At 54.3% G+C, this 16,041-nt stretch overlaps 5 protein-coding genes across 5 annotated transcripts; 2 read left to right on the forward strand and 3 right to left on the reverse strand.

Moving 5' to 3' along the window:
- Window positions 1-512: 512 nt before the first annotated feature.
- On the reverse strand, window positions 513-2,169 carry J4E92_005812 (uncharacterized protein; the record flags this gene model as incomplete). The annotated part of the gene is made up of 3 exons (XM_051497189.1): window positions 513-622; window positions 673-1,522; window positions 1,615-2,169. The coding sequence occupies 3 exons, from the start codon at window positions 2,167-2,169 to the stop codon at window positions 513-515; spliced, it is 1,515 nt and encodes a 504-aa protein (XP_051352849.1).
- A 431-nt stretch (window positions 2,170-2,600) lies between these two features.
- Window positions 2,601-4,077, forward strand: J4E92_005813 (uncharacterized protein; the record flags this gene model as incomplete). Its single annotated transcript, XM_051497190.1, has 3 exons — window positions 2,601-2,833; window positions 2,881-3,275; window positions 3,329-4,077. The coding sequence occupies 3 exons, from the start codon at window positions 2,601-2,603 to the stop codon at window positions 4,075-4,077; spliced, it is 1,377 nt and encodes a 458-aa protein (XP_051352850.1).
- An 859-nt stretch (window positions 4,078-4,936) lies between these two features.
- J4E92_005814 (uncharacterized protein) lies at window positions 4,937-7,411 on the forward strand (the record flags this gene model as incomplete). Its single annotated transcript, XM_051497191.1, has 4 exons — window positions 4,937-5,036; window positions 5,085-5,116; window positions 5,170-5,244; window positions 5,291-7,411. 4 exons carry the CDS (start codon window positions 4,937-4,939, stop codon window positions 7,409-7,411), a joined length of 2,328 nt encoding a protein of 775 aa, XP_051352851.1.
- A 379-nt stretch (window positions 7,412-7,790) lies between these two features.
- Window positions 7,791-9,129, reverse strand: J4E92_005815 (uncharacterized protein; the record flags this gene model as incomplete). The annotated part of the gene is made up of 2 exons (XM_051497192.1): window positions 7,791-8,456; window positions 8,512-9,129. The coding sequence occupies 2 exons, from the start codon at window positions 9,127-9,129 to the stop codon at window positions 7,791-7,793; spliced, it is 1,284 nt and encodes a 427-aa protein (XP_051352852.1).
- Window positions 9,130-11,340: 2,211 nt separating this feature from the next.
- J4E92_005816 (uncharacterized protein) lies at window positions 11,341-13,850 on the reverse strand (the record flags this gene model as incomplete). The annotated part of the gene is made up of 2 exons (XM_051497193.1): window positions 11,341-13,625; window positions 13,679-13,850. 2 exons carry the CDS (start codon window positions 13,848-13,850, stop codon window positions 11,341-11,343), a joined length of 2,457 nt encoding a protein of 818 aa, XP_051352853.1.
- Between the last annotated feature and the right edge of the window lie 2,191 nt (window positions 13,851-16,041).

Consider the following 16,041-nt stretch of genomic DNA (forward strand, 5'->3'; position numbering starts at 1 on the left):
ATGAAGACGCAGGCGGCGGCGGCTTGGACTGAGGCAGATGTAAGTAAAGACAGCAGCGGCGACTTAGACTGAGACCGTCGTGAGTAAAGACAGCAGCTTCGACTGGTGCGGTACAGCATTGACAACGGCGGACGTGGGTGCACGATGTTAGTGTAAGCATAGCTGCTATTCCTGATTTTATACCAAAGATTACTGAAATGAAAAGTCCCACCATGACATGGCTGATGAATCGGTGATGGATAGCCGTGGGTATCTAAACGTGAAATGACCTGGACGCAGCGTAATAGCCATGCGTCGTATGTCGTGTGGTGTTATCCTGATGCCTAAACGCCGAAAATTCCATATGCAAAATCTCCCTCCCTCATCCCATAATTGCTCCGTTATGCAATGCGTTGTGGCTTGCTAACATATCTTTGCCGATCCGCCTACCACCAACGCCGTAGATGTCTCATCCAGAAGACCAGTCGAGCCCTAACATGTCGAATCTGACGATGCAGGAAACGTTTGACTCGCTAGTTATCTTGAGCGGTCTCAATCTGGGCATATTCTTGCCAGTGGCCATCAGCGGCCTTCTTCCAGGTACGAATGCTAGCGTCATCTCCAGTAGTGACGAGAAGATCACCTGTGATAAATGTTAGTTGTGACTGTGCATGTTCTTCCGGTGTGACTTACCCATCTGCGAGAACGCGACACGCCAAACCGCTCCGTGATGATTGGTGAGCTCATCGGTCATCTCTACCCTCTGCTTGATGCGACCAGGATACTGCTCATTCTCAATGGAAGTGTCGGGGGCCTTGGAAGCTCCAGCCAGTCCAGCTCCAATACCAGATGGGGCGTTCTGTCGATGGCCTCGCGGAGAAACTGAAAGCGGAGCGGAAGACGATGCTTCTCCAGATGCAGCGTTCCTATCCTCGGTCTGCGTTCGAAGCTCATAAATGCGAATAGCGCCATCCTTGCTAGCTGTGGCCAAGATGTCGTAACCTCGCATAGAACCATTAGCCCAGGCCAGGTCCCGAATGATCTGACGAGCACCCTCCAGCTTTGCAACTTGGAAGAAGCGCTTGGCCTTGTCAGTGCGGAAAACAAGGACGTCTTTCATGGCAGCAACGGCGAGGGACAGCGACTTGCGGTCAAGGCCAGCGGTGATGGCGGTCCAACAGGGTAGCTTCTCCTTGTGAAAAACGACCTTGAAGCCTACCTCCTCTTGGCGCTCGGGAGGGTTATTCTCGGAGACCCAGCGCTCTGCCAGGATAGTCCATTCATGGAGATTGTTCTGATCCTGGGGCTCGTACACAGTGAGATAGCCGTCGCGGGTGATGAGCGCGAGCCAGGTCTCCTGCATGATGTTCTTGAAGTCCAAAGACATGAACGGCGCGTTGGTCAATGAAGGGAGTACGTAGACCAGCTTGAAGCGGTTGCCAGACATGGCCACCTCGGTGACGTCCTCTTGCCAGATCTTGCAGCGACCATCTTCACCAATACTACCGACAACCTCGCCCATGAAGGGGCCGTTCCACTTGACCTGTACATGAAGTTAGCGACGGGTCACAAAGGTGGCAAAATGGCATGCAGGTGACCGAAAGAAGATTTGCGGCTGAAGATTAGATAACTTACATCGACAATCTCGGCATCGTGAGCTTTCCAGCTCTCGACCAGGGTCCACGAATCGTCCTTCTTGTCCCAGACCTTGACGCGATGATCTGAGCTTGCCGTGACCATGCGCGTGCCGAAGTAGTTGAAGTCGACAGCGAGTACGAGGTCCTGGTGGCCATGCGAGAAGGTCTGGAAGCTTCGCTCTGCAGCCATCTCAGCGTAGGCGCGATGCGCACACACAAAGGCCACCTCTAGTTGGTCGATGACGCGCTGCTCGACGCTGCCGGTGCTGCCGTCGGCGCAAGGCTCCTGAATCAGGGGAGCGATTAGATCCACGTGCTCGATCTCGTCTTCGAAAGCGGCGGCGATATTGAGATGCGGTCTCCGTGCAGGCGACCGTGCTTCCTCCTTGGTGGGGCCCAGCGAGGACGAATCGCTGACTGCAGCAGAGGGCAGACGCGACGCTGTCAAGTGCTGGAGGAAACTTCGCGACGCGAGATGACTGCTCACCGCATTCAGACCGTCCAGGAGCTCATCAGCCTTGGCCGAGCGGCTGGCTTGGTTGTGGTCCGCCATGTTGATGCCAATGTTCGTGGGTCTATCGTTTCGGGTTAGCAGAGCAGGAAGAAGCCGAAACAACACCTTGCCAGAATCTCTACTCACCAAACACCGCAACCACGACCTCGTGCAGATTGTGCTGCTCTGTTCGTCTCTCGCTCACTCGGCGAGCTTGTTGGTTTCGTTGCTAGAGTCGTGGATCTGTTCACAATCTTTATCTGTCAGTCTCAAGTCCACTTCGAACGATTCACGCAGAGTCACGCTCCGGGTTCAGACAAAGAGGTGGCGATTCGGCAAAACGGCAGGTCGTGACGGTGTTGCTGTGGGGAGGTTGCGCAACCGTTGTTGATATCGTCGCGACAGCAAACGGCCGCGCGGAGTCAACAGCTACAGGCGTCCACGTGCCAAGATCCGCCGTCACCTCGACATCAGACACTATCACTGTCACCATGGCGAGCGCGCTATCATCAACAGAATCACTTTCACTGCTCTCCCTATCGCTCGCATGTGTCGGTGTGCTGGCCAACACGCTTCACGGTGACGGTGAGCCGCTTGTTGCGTCGATAGCGCTCAGTGGTCTGGCCTTTGCATTCTGTTATGCTTTGATACGATGGCTTGGAGATGCCTTTGCGAAGCGTGGCTTCAAAGGGAAGGATCTATGTAAGCTGAAGCAGATTGAAATGTGAGTGTCAAGTACTGCATATGATGATAATCGACTAATGACGATAGCCCAGAGATGATGGGCGCGGTGTGTGCTATGGTGTACCTTTTCATCTTGATCTTCTTCATACCATGGCCGTTCTACAAAGACATTGTAGTCGCAACATCAGGCGGCGGTAATCGGGACACGATCAAGGAACTGGAGCTGATCGAGACCGGGAGGCTACTACACAGGTTTCCTCACAACAAGCTTGCGTCCTATCTGTCGGCCATACTTTCTCTCCAGTCGATCGTGCTGCTCGGTATTGGTGACGACCTGTTCGACATAAGATGGCGACACAAGGTGCTCATTCCAGCCTTTGCAGTTATTCCTATGCTCGTGGTCTACTTTGTCGACTTTGGTGTCACGCAGATGGTCGTCCCACTACCACTCAGGCCTTACCTTGGCGAGCTCTTTGACCTGGGTATGTACTTGCATTGAGAGCTGTTTCTGAATTGCCTATTAACGTACGTTCAGGCTGGCTTTACTACGTCTACATGGCGCTGATGTCCATCTTCTCCTCGAATAGCATCAACATCTTGGCGGGCATCAACGGCATCGAGGTGGCCCAGTCTATAGTCATTGCAGTCCTGATTGTCGGCAATGACATGCTGTATCTCTCACCATTTACGACGTACCCACATCCAGCGACGGATTCGCATCTGTTTTCGCTGTATCTGCTGCTACCGTTTATCGGTGTCTCGATGGCCTTACTGATGCACAACTGGTATCCAGCAAAGGTGTTTGTGGGCGACACTTACTGTTACTTTGCAGGCATGGTCTTCGCCGTAGTAGCCATCCTCGGTCACTTCAGCAAAACGCTCATGTTGCTACTCCTACCGCAAGCGTTCAACTTTGTCTACTCGGCACCCCAACTGTTCCACATCGTACCATGTCCCCGACATCGGCTTCCGCACTTCAACGCACGGACAGGTTTACTGGAGCCCTCGCGCGTCGAATTCACCAAACCACTACGACGACCGATAGCGGAGAGCCTCAAGGTGCTGCACCGGCTTCGGATGCTCGATGTTGAGACGGATGGGAAAGGGCAGGTGGTCTCGTCGAGCAACTTTACACTAATCAACTTGTGGTTAGTATGGTTCGGTCCCATGCGGGAGGACCGCTTAGCTATGGGTTTGCTCGCGTTCCAGTTCGCGATTGGACTTGTAGGACTATTTGTGCGGCATCGCATGGCATTGCTTATCTTTACAGCGGACAACTTGTAGATGTGTGGGTAGGCATATAGACCGGTGGGTGTACTATAGTATCGTGGAACATGTAGATTACTGGGAGGATGGCTGGAGCGCATATGCTACAAGGGACCTGCCGGGAGTTTCGGCGTATTGTATTCACCCCGCGTTGATAGAAGCGATACTGGGTGAGAACAGCGATACAGTCGAAGGATCGCGGTCGGACGAGGTAGCTCGCTTGCTTATCAACGGCTATTGTTTTCTTCTTCAAACGCAGCAAATTGCTTCTGCACTTGGGCTACTGTCATGTCCATTCCAGCCTCACGGAGCGTGGGTGAACATGTGGGCTGGCCAGGGCCTCGTCAGCTGTCGTCGCAACATGCTCGTCCAGTGTCAAATCGGAACGTTGGTAGACTTGCTGACGCTGCAGACGGCGGCCGGGAGGCGGTGCAGTGGGGCAGGCGCAGTGCGGGGCAGGAGCGACCTCTCGACACGTGAATGTCGTCATTGGCTGCGGAAACAGTACCTAGAGGAGCGCTCGCAGCGCCAGAGGCGATGCGCGACAAGGTTGCCTGCATGTTATATCGCTCAAGAGCGCTATCACCGCCTGGCACCTACCAGATGTGAAGTATCGCAGCCCGACAGCGGTGGAGGCCGAGGCGGACCGTCATCATTCGCGGCGTGATTGGCGGCTGTGCCCCTCTTACCATCGACTCCGAACATCGGCCGGCATCTTTTTGTGCCTCGTTCGCCTTCCATGGATTTGAGTTCCACACGCGCCTCATTTAAGCCGATACCTGCCCTGGCCGAGCACGTCTCACTTTCTTGATCTCCAACTCTATTTTCCTGCACCTATTTTGGACTTGTTGTGCAACTTCTACCTCACATATCCAATATGCCGTCTGCTGTGAAACCGCCGCAGACCCTGTACGACAAGGTCTTCGAGGACCACATCGTCGAAGAGAAGGAAGATGGCACAATTCTGCTATATATTGGTATGACATGCGCTGTGTAGCCATTGTTTCTTACTGACAGCTGCACAGACAGGCATCTTGTCCATGAAGTGACATCACCAGTAGGCAGACCTCCGAATCCGTCCTGCCTTTCCACAGACTCACACAACTACAGCAAGCTTTTGAAGGCCTCCGAAATGCCGGTCGCCGAGTGCGAAGACCGGACTGCACCCTCGCGACAGTCGACCACGTATGTGTTGCACCTTGCAGAATCCAGCAGCAGCTAACGGTAGCAGAACATCCCCACCGCGTCGCGAAAAAACCTCACTACGACCGAGAAATTCATCGAAGAGACCGACTCGCGGTTACAATGCATGACCCTCGAGGAGAATGTCAAGGCCTTCGACCTCACTTACTTCGGCCTCGACGACAAGAGGCAGGGTATTGTGCACATCATCGGACCCGAACAGGGCTTCACGCTCCCCGGTACCACCGTCGTATGCGGTGACAGCCACACATCCACACATGGCGCTTTCGGTGCCCTGGCCTTTGGTATCGGTACCAGCGAGGTCGAACACGTTCTGGCCACACAGACCATCATCACACAACGGAGCAAGAACATGAAAGTCCAAGTTGAGGGCGAGCTAGGACCTGGCGTTGGCAGCAAGGACATCATCCTGCACGTCATCGGCAAGATTGGCACCGCCGGAGGAACAGGTGCCGTCATCGAATTCTGCGGCTCGGCTATCCGCGGCTTGAGCATGGAGGCGCGCATGTCGATATGCAACATGTCAATCGAGGGTGGCGCAAGAGCCGGTATGATCGCGCCTGATCAAATTACCATCGACTATCTCAAGGGAAAGCCTCTAGCACCCAAGGTCGACAGCCCGGAGTGGAAGAAGGCATGCAGTTACTGGCTGGGTCTCAAGTCAGATGAGGGCGCCAAATACGACATTGAGGTTCTGATCGACGCAAAGGACATTGCCCCGACTGTCTCCTGGGGTACTTCACCTCAGGATGTCATCCCGATTACCGGTGTAGTACCTGGACCTGACGACTTCCAAGACGAGGTCAAGAAGCTGGCGTGCGAACGCGCTCTGAAGTACATGGGTCTGACTGCCGGCACCCCAATGCAGGAGATCCCACTTGACAAGATTTTCATCGGATCTTGCACAAACGCCCGCATTGAGGACCTGCGCTCAGCTGCTCAAATCGTTGAGGGCAAGAAGGTGGCTTCCAACATCAAGCGGGCCATGATTGTGCCCGGTTCTGGCCTGGTCAAGAAGCAGGCTGAGGCAGAAGGTCTTGACAAGATCTTCAGTGATGCCGGATTTGAGTGGAGAGAAGCTGGATGCTCGATGTGCTTGGGCATGAACCCCGACATTCTTTCTCCCGGTGAGCGATGTGCTTCGACCTCGAACAGAAACTTCGAGGGCCGACAAGGTGCTGGTGGCCGAACCCATCTCATGTCACCCGCGATGGCTGCTGCCGCTGCCATTGTAGGAAACCTGGCGGATGTACGGAAACTTGCGCCACAAACGTCTGGACAAGCCAAGGGCTCACCGAAGATTGAGTTGGACGCCCAAGTCGAGCCTCCTAGCAGCGACGAAGAGCTTGAAAAGATCATGGATCTTCCTAGCTCCGGACCTCAACACACTAGCTCAAATACTGGAAGTACAGGCGGTGCCTCAGCCGGCATGCCTAAGTTCGAGACCCTCCGCGGAATCGCGGCACCTATGGACGTAGCGAACATTGATACCGATGCTATCATCCCCAAGCAGTTCCTCAAGACCATCAAGCGCTCTGGTCTTGGTAGTGCTCTCTTCCACGCATGGCGCTTCGAGGCAGGTAGTAACAAGGAGGACCCATCTTTCGTACTGAACAAGGAACCTTACCGCAACTCAAAGATCCTAGTCTGCACAGGTCCCAACTTTGGCTGCGGCTCAAGTCGTGAACACGCACCCTGGGCGCTCCTCGACTTCGGCATCAAGTGCATCATCGCCCCCTCCTTTGGCGATATCTTCTTCAACAACACGTTCAAGAACGGTATGCTTCCCATCCGAATTACCGACACCGCTGTCCTACAACGCGTCGCCGACGAGGCAAACGCTGGCAAGGAGATTGAGGTCGACCTCCCTAACCAAGTCATCCGCTCTGCCGACGGAACCGAACTTGCCAAGTTTGATGTCGAGGAGTTCAGGAAACACTGCCTTGTCAACGGACTGGATGATATCGGGTTGACCATGGCCAACGTTGACAAGATTGAGAAGCATGAGCAGAAACGCACAGCTGTCTGGCCTTGGCTAGATGGAAGCGGTTTCTTGAAGAGACATGGACGCGGACCAGTCAAGGTGCAGGCGCAACCTGTGCCAAAGACCAACCGGGGAGAGGAGATCACCGAACCACTGGAGTGGTAGAAGGTAGATTACGAGGGTAAAAGTCGGACTTTAGTCAATCTCTTTGGAGTTTTGTATAATCTGGCGAGCGGCTGCTCTGCGGACTTTGGATTAGGGTGTTTATGTTGGGACCAAGATATCATGTGAAATGAAATGCCATATATGAATGATCTAGTTTTCGCACCTGACTGCACTGCGCCTGAGCAATGCTTTGGTTTCGGTAGTATGCTTTGATATGTTCTTTTGCCCGAGTGTTGCGCGAACCCAGCTTTTGAGGTATATCGCACTTTGCAGACCATGCATAACGCATCAACGCCAGAACACCCAAGACCCCAAGATAGAGTTCCATCACATATCGATACAAATCCCCCTTTGAACAAGGCGCATGAGACATTGTCTCCTACCGCCCCTGCTGCCCAGCCAGTCCCGGTCCGTCTCTCGTCCAGCCGCTCTTTCGCATGCCCTCTTCAATCCTGCCCCAGATCCTCTCCACGACCTCTCTGTCCCTCCATCTGCCCTTTTCGCTGCCTGTCCACTTGTCCACGCCCACGGGTAGCACACCCCTACCCAATTGCTTCACCGTCTCTGGCGGCTCTTCCGAACTCCAGCCGACGAATATGCCCGGGTAGTTTGCAAACAACTCCGCAGGCTGTGTGTATTTGTAGCTCTTGAACTGCCAGAGCTGGCCAGTAGTGAAGATGGCGACCACACGGCCCCAGTATGTTGGCTTAAAACTGGCGGTGGAATCGACGCAGATGAAAGTCAGGGGTTGTGAGGAGATGGACGGGAGGAGACGCTGAATTTGTATCATGTTCGCGGAGGCGGATGTGCTGGACGAGTCTGTGGTGTTTGGTGGGACGAAGACGCCGTCGCTGAGGAATGTCTTTGCGTTCGAGGTGCGCAGGAGGGAGGAGGCGGATGGGGAGAGGAGGATGATGGGTTGTAGACGGCGTTGAGGTCGTTTCTGGAGATTGGCAACAAGGGCCGGCTGGGGCGCAGGTAGCTTGTTGGCATCGGGGCGTGAGCGGAGGAATGTGCTGGCGATCTTGCGGTAAGGCGAGAAGTCCTAGAGAGTGTTAGTCTGTTGTGGCATTGAGATCAGGGAGCCGGTGGACACGTACGACGTTCTTGGATCCCCTCAAGACGCTGTTGTGGTCTCCCATCTTCCTCTCTCCGTCGTAGATCTGCAGTAACCGCGCATCCACCATCTTGCCTGCTGATCCTACTTTGGCACCCCTTCCTCCATCGACGGGGACGCCCTTGCCGCCTGCAATAGCCGCCGCATCACCGGCGGCAGCACTGAGCGCGCCCCCATCTATAGCAGCGATGCTATCACTGCTCTCCGTCTCTCCACTCAACCAAGCGATGAGCTCAATCTTCTGCGCAAAGGTGAGATTCTGCACGCTGCCTCCCGCACCGCTCGGCAGCTCCTCGTTGAGCGTCTGGACAGCGGCGAAGTAGTCGGTAACGGAGGCGTCCTTGTTCAGCCACGCGAAGTAGCAGCTGCGCAAGTCAACCGCCTTGCCGTCTGGCGCAAACCGCGTCGGAGTGCTCAGCGCAAACACTCGGTGGTCGCCCGAATCGGTATTGAAGGAGACATGTGTCGCGACGGCGAGATCTGCGACAGTATCGGCAGGTGTGGGTTCGGCGCTCGTGGTCAGGATGGGTGTTGCGCTGGCCTTGATGCTCAGGCGGAGGTTGTAGAGCGCATCTGCGACTTCGGCTTCTGCTGCGGCCATTCTGGGGTGATTGGCGCGTCGTGCGCGTGTGGGAGAGGTTGAGGACTGGGGGGTTGCGGTTCTCTGGCGTTGGAGGTGAAGCTTGATGCAGGTCGCGACTATGCGCATGTACTTTTGGGGAAGGATGCCGGGGTTTCTCCGATTGGAACGTGCCTCGGGCTTCCAACGCCTGCTTCACCCTCGCCAACAACATCTCTCACACTCGGGCCACATTATCCCATCATTCCCTCTAATACTACTGCTTACCGATTAGAAGGGGGTCGATAGCGAAACTCGTCAAGACGAAGCCTTTGCTCAATTGTGAGTTGGAGCAGACGCATGCGGTTAATGACTTGCACGCCCAACTAAAGCCCACTCTACAGACGACGTTGATGTTGGCTCAGACCCTCTGTAAGTGATGAGAACTGCTTTTACCTCCAGGGTAAGGCATGTTCTGCGTTACAATCAATACGAACTGAACGTCTCCATTACGCAACCTTGAGGGCATGCTTGAGAAGCAACACTGCATTAGGAAGGAAAGATGAAAGTAATTTGTTCTCATCATTACAGGATATTCACGTGTATGCAATAGAACCCGCTATCGCCGTCATCTATCATCCGCCGCCCATCAATTCACCACTTCCCAAACCCCTCCACCGAAGATTCCCGAGTTTCTACTGCACCAATACGCCGAAGTGACATTGACACCGACACATAATCGGGCAACCTTTCGTTAATGCACAAGGCAGCGCGAGCCGGATTCCCAGAAACTCATCGCCGTTCCCGAGCCCCCACTGCAGTAAGGTGCGCCGTGACGGTGACCGCCAGCCATCTCAGAACCCGAAGTCGCTGGAGTGACATCGTACCGACACATGTTCGGGTGACCTTCCATTAAGGCACAAGGCCATGCTGCTCGCGTCTGAGGGGCCGTTGGTCGGACGGGCGACTGCAGCTAGGGCTGATGGAACTCGGTGAGCACATGAAGAAGATGAGAACTTGATCTGCATGTTGTCAGTGAGGTATATTGGAGCAAAGGGAAGCTGACTTACGTTTTGCTACTAGCTACCGGCGAAGGCCATATTCTTGTAGGTTCGAGTGAGTGCAGGTGACGACCGTGAGTGTCGAAAGTGATGTCGACGGAGATAAGGAAGTGATGCCGACCAAAATGAGGTGGATATCCGCGGCCGATATGTGCAAGTAGGAAGCTGCTGTTATTGAGATCTTGTTGATCGAGTGGCGACTTCAGCGAAAGACGACGATGGTGAATGTAACGGTCTGTTGCTCGCTGGTTTGGAAGTTGTCGCAGTACTCGCTTGCTGTTGGTAAAAGCTGAACTCACTTCCGAACGTTAGCAACACAAAACCGGGGGAGAAGCTGATATACTTGTAGCTGCTGACGGGGCGATTGGAATCTCATCCCGGGGTGAGCAAGGGGAGTACCGCTGAAGCTTGCGCAGTAGTAGCGAAGTGAGAATTGATTGCGGTCATGGTGTTTGAGGGATCATGACAAAACAAAAGTGTTTCTGAACTCGAGGAATTGAGGACAGTGTGTGATAGAAGTGATGGGGATTGGGCGGGCAGCGTTGTTTATATAGCCAACTCAGCAGCGCTCGCCTTGCTGTCACATGTCACCCAAAATAGACCCTGATTGCCCAGGCGTCGTAAACCGCGCACGCGAAAAGTGGGGCTTACGTTAGTGCTCGCAATTCCCAGACAGGTTCTCATAGTAAATAGGTGAGTTCGGGTCTTCGTCTGGCCTGCCGACGACAGCCGCTGGGACCTCGTAAAAAGGGTTGCCTAACACTAGCGTTCGAGCTCAAATTACATTGCGTCATGGCTTCGTCTTCCTGGCATGGGGGAGGTGAAGGTGAAGGTGAGGGTCGATGAGGCAACTTGTTCTCACGTACTAGTGTGCGACTACCTATCCATACATGTGTTGGCTGTATACACTGTAACAAGAATTTTACTCTTATAGCTGTAGAGAACCGCGACAATCTACTAAACTTTGCATGACGGATGTGTCGTGAAAGACTAAAGTCCACGTTTACACCAGAGTGCACCACACTCATCGAGCAAAAGGTTGCTGGGTCAATTTTGGGGTACGAATTAATGAGATCAGTATGAGAATATATCGTGTGTTCAAAGGCAAATGTCAGATGTGAAAGTTATACATTATCATAACTATATCATTAAACTAAAAGTAGATGCTAATCTCTTCTTTGGATGTAGCTATCTACTGTCCAACAACAGTAAAGCTGTCCTGGACCTTCAGGTCTCGGCTGCTCAGTCCGACCCAGATGGTGAACTCGCCCTCGGGAATGACCCACTGCTGGCTGACAATATCCCAGTAGCTCAGATCCCTGCGCTGAAGCTCAAAGCTCACGGTCTCCTTGTCGCCCTTCTCAAGGTATACCTTCTCGAAGCCGCGGAGCTGGCGGATAGGCGTACCGGCTGGGGCGGAAGAGGGAAGGCCGACGTAGAGCTGGGGAACGGTGGCACCGGCACAGTCACCGGTGTTGGCGACAGATACAGTGACGTTGTAGAGAGACTCCCACAGAGCGGGGTTGCCACCGGGCTGGATGGGCAGCTGCTCGGGCATGGATGTGATGTTGTGCTCCAGAGGGGAAGACTCGATGTCGGAGATCTCAAATGTGGTGTATGAGAGACCGAAACCGAACTCGTAACGGACAGACATGTTCTGGAGATCGAAGTGGCGGTAGTCAATCTCGAGCTTCTCGTCGAACCAGCTCTGCCAGTCGGCAAATCCGGTGGTGTTGATGGCGGTGGTGGGAGGCGCATTCCAGTCATCACCGTTCTCGGCAATGGTGTAAGGAAGGTGACCAGAGGGGTTTACGTGTCCGTACAGGATGTCAACGAGCGAGTTTCCAGACTCTTGGCCGGGGAAATGGGCAGCCAGGATAGCGGTAACGTTGGGGTGGTCAGCCCATGGCAAAGTGTTGACACCGGCAGAGTGGGTAACAACGACAGTGTTGTTGCAGTAAGAAGCGACAGACTCGACAACATCGTCACCCTCCCAGTCAGATCCCAGGTGGGCACGGTCATCGCCTTCCTCAGCCCAAGTCTTGAGCATAACAATGCAAACTTCGGGGACAGCGCGGGGAATGACAAGGGTGCTGACATTGTTGGCGATGATGTGAGTGTTGTTGAGGAAGAACTGAGTGATACCGCCATCCGCGGCGACACGGTTCTGAATGGCACGGAGAGGGGTGACCATGTAGGTGAACTGGCCGGTACCTGAGCCACCGCCAGCGAGAATGCTACCGTATTCGTAGTTCTGCTGGTTGATGACAGAGCTGCGTGCTGGGTCGCCTGCGTCGTTACCGAAGATAGCGACGTTCTGGGGAGCCTTGAGAGGCAGAGTGCGGTCGACGTTCTTGAGGAGGACGCTGCCAGCGGCACCATGGCGGCGGATAAGCTCGCCGTGGTTGCCACGGACATCACGGCTGACTTCGCCGGTGAGATTGTACTCGCGGGTCCATGTGCTACGGGGCGAGAAGGTGTTCAGATCAGCGCCTGAGGGGTCAGCCGAGGGGAAGTCTTGGTCTTGGCCGAGTTGGAAGTAAGGAGTCATGATGCGCATGACCATGTCGTCGATGCGGGAAACATCAACGGTGCCGTTGTTGACAGCAGCAGTGACGTTGCCGCCAAAGTATGAAGGGAGGCCAAAGTTCAGACCGTAGGCACCAAGTCCACCGGGCATGTTCATGTCCAGACCGGCCTCGATGGAGGCAACACCAGAGTGAGTGGCACCCCAGTCAGACATGATGTAGCCCTGGAAGCCAAGCTCAGTCTTAAGCAGACCGTTCTGCGAGGCGGAGTTCTGGCATCCGTAAGAGCCGTTGATGCGCTGGTAAGAGCACATGAAGCTGGCAGCGCGGGCCTTGGCAGCATTGGCAAAGGGCCACATGTAAAGCTCGTGCATGGTGCGGTCGTCGATGTTGGAAGAGAGAGCCGCCGTCGTCTGCTCGGTGTTGTCGTTCTCGTCTTCGTAAAGCGGGTTTCGCATGATCTCTTGCTCATTGCCAATCCAGTGCTTTGCGCAGGCTTGCACACCGGCATCCTGGATACCGTTGATGGTCTTCTCCATTGCCACACCACTGAGGTAAGGGTCAGAGGAGAATCCCTCCCAGTTACGGCCTGCATAGGCGGAACGTCCGAGAGGACCAGCGACGGGACCCAAGAAGACCTGAGAGCCCTTGGCCTTGAACTCTGCGCCCATGGCATGACCACGCTCGTACATGATGTCCTTGTCCCATGTCGCTCCGGCAGAGACACCAGCGGAGAAGACGCTGGCGTAGTCTGCAACACGAATTCCAAGAGGACCATCCTGAAGACACAGACCGGGGAAGCCAAGACGAGGGATAGCAACAATGTTGCCAACGCAAGGTCCGGCTTGACCAGTGACCATGTCAGCCTTCTCCTCAAGTGTGAGCTGGGCTACGAAAGCTTTCGCCTTCTCAAGACCCATCTCCCAGCCACCAGCGCCGGTGATGTTTGCTGCAGAGCATTAGATTGGTCACGAGCGAGGTTGGTGATGTAGGATAACTTACGCGACGGGTAGACAGCTGGTGAGGAGCCATACTCGGTCAAGATGGTGGTGTTGAGCGGCTGTACGTACTCAAACGCATCTTCATCGCGGCCACCGCCTTCGAAGTTCTGAGCATTGACTGCTGCCAGGAGGACAGAGCCCGAAAGTACGGCCGAGACAAGGGAAGGTGCCATGATTCTGGATTGTCGAAGGTGAATCGAGTGCCTGGATGACCATCATCTTTGTGCACAGCAGTACTTATATACTGCTCTTCTCTCGGCGCATGCTCGTCCGCCCGGTGGCAGTCCTCGTCCCGATCAAAAGGCTAGAAGCCGATGTGGCAGCCACCACCATGTCCCGAAGTTTGCCCGTGCGGGTTGCGGAGTCTCCACATCTCCGTACCATACCAGTGTTGTCCTGGTATTAAGGCGCACGACGTCATCTCAAGGCTGCGTAGCGGTTGCCAAGCGGGCGGTCGGACGTGTGCATGCGCGTCGGCAGATGGTTGTGGAGTAGAAAACGAAGAGGTCGGAGCCGGGAACATTGACTCGCGATGATTTGCGGGGATCGTGAGGTTGGCTCATGACTCGCGACTGAGAGTCGCCTTGCATTGCTGCTGCAGTCGAACTGGCAGGGTTAGCTTCCTGGGGACGAATCCTGGATGATGCTGCTACTGCGTACATCCACGTGCCGTGAACCACAGCTCTGGTACTGGCAGTTTGATCGAACAACGTTCCACGAAACAATCTCCGCAGAATACCGGTACACCTTCCATCACGACTCGCGCGTATGGGGAAGTGCGCGAAATACGACAGTACACGACTAAGCTCCACGCCTCCAAGCTTGTCTGTTTATCCTAAAGCGGGGCGAGATCTTGGATTTTGTGTGTTGCCGACGAAAAGTCCCGAGAGGCATCGGTAGGCATCGTCACGAGGCTCATGGGTAACAGAAATTTTCGGTGCATGGAGCAAGCGTCGGACCCAGTGGAGGTATTCGGTAGGCGCTAAGCCAGCAGAAGGAATGCACCCTTGGGAACCCCAGCATCGTGACATGGCGATCGCTCCGGAGCTCCACAAGTCACTTCCCCGCAAACGTCCTGGGCCGAAGTTGTGCCTCAAGTCGGGCTTAGATCGTCAGGTCGAGTTGTTGACAGGATAAAAACCTCGCATCGCGGTTGCCGAGAGCCGTTCATAGGTGCGGATGCTGCATTGCAATTGCCCAGGTCTACGGGTGTGTCCATGTAGGGTGCACTACATACGTAACGGTGCAGGAGTTGATGACCCAGCGGGAGGCTCTGGGCCTAGAATACGAAGTACGAACTGGTTGAGTGTGTATGAAGCTGGGCTCCGAGTACCAGGATGAGAACGTGACTTGGATTCGTAAGTGTGCGCAGATGGATAACCGGGCATCCATACAGGGAATGTCCTTCCCTTCAGCAGTGACACGAACTGGTCAGGGCTTGCACTCATGACTTCTCGGTAATTTACGAGATTTGACATTCGATAGCTTTGTACTTGACAGTTACTGGTACCCAGGTTCTGTTTTCAAGCTGCGCTGAGTCAAGAGTGTCCCTGCTTAGCAGAAAGTAGCAATGGCTATCCTTGCACAAGACCCTAGTGTAGTTGCGACATCACGATAGAATGACAAGGGAACTCTGGGTTCCACGAATGTTTGTTCGACTTCGCCTTGCATCTGCATGTCTTTCGTCCCTGATGGCATGCTTGCCTTCCACCTGGGTACAGGGTAGACTTTGGATTTCCAAACAGATTGATCAACTACAACGATCGGAACAATACCTTCTCAATGTGTCTGAACCAAAAACAGCTATATGGGGACTGGAGTAGAGAACGGAAAAGAGTTGTCTTATGCTCAATTCGTTACACGAAAGTCGCTGCTCTCGTCGTCTCGATTGATGATGTGTAATGGCTGAGACGACTAATCTAGAAGCCAAGGTGAGGGCGATATTGCTCTTGATAATTTGTGTCTGCTCACGAATATTAACAGGCTCAATGTCGGTTTGCGGATAGTATAGGTCTGCGTCGACTGCTCCAGCCGTCCTCGGAACTGAAAGCTTGAATACATGCGCCTGAACATAGCTAGGAACAAGTGTAAACATCAAGCACTGTCGGAAATATACCGCAACACTCCCAAATACGATCAATAAGTAATGCGTGAGAGGCGTACCAAGTCTTCATCGTGCCGGCAGACTTGTGTTCTCTGGTTGAATATTTGGTGTCGCGCCAGGAACGACGATTGACCAAATCAAAAGCTGTGCCGTCGCGGTGCCTCGGCTAACTGCGGTCTATCAGCGATGAGGTCGCCAAACACGCCGCGCACAACGTCGACGCTACAGCTCCAGACTTGAATACCTCTGGGCGAAAAGAC

Source organism: Alternaria infectoria (genome assembly GCF_024043175.1).
Source record: "Alternaria infectoria strain BMP 0036 chromosome Unknown scaffold_8, whole genome shotgun sequence".
Classification (NCBI taxonomy): domain Eukaryota; kingdom Fungi; phylum Ascomycota; class Dothideomycetes; order Pleosporales; family Pleosporaceae; genus Alternaria; species Alternaria infectoria.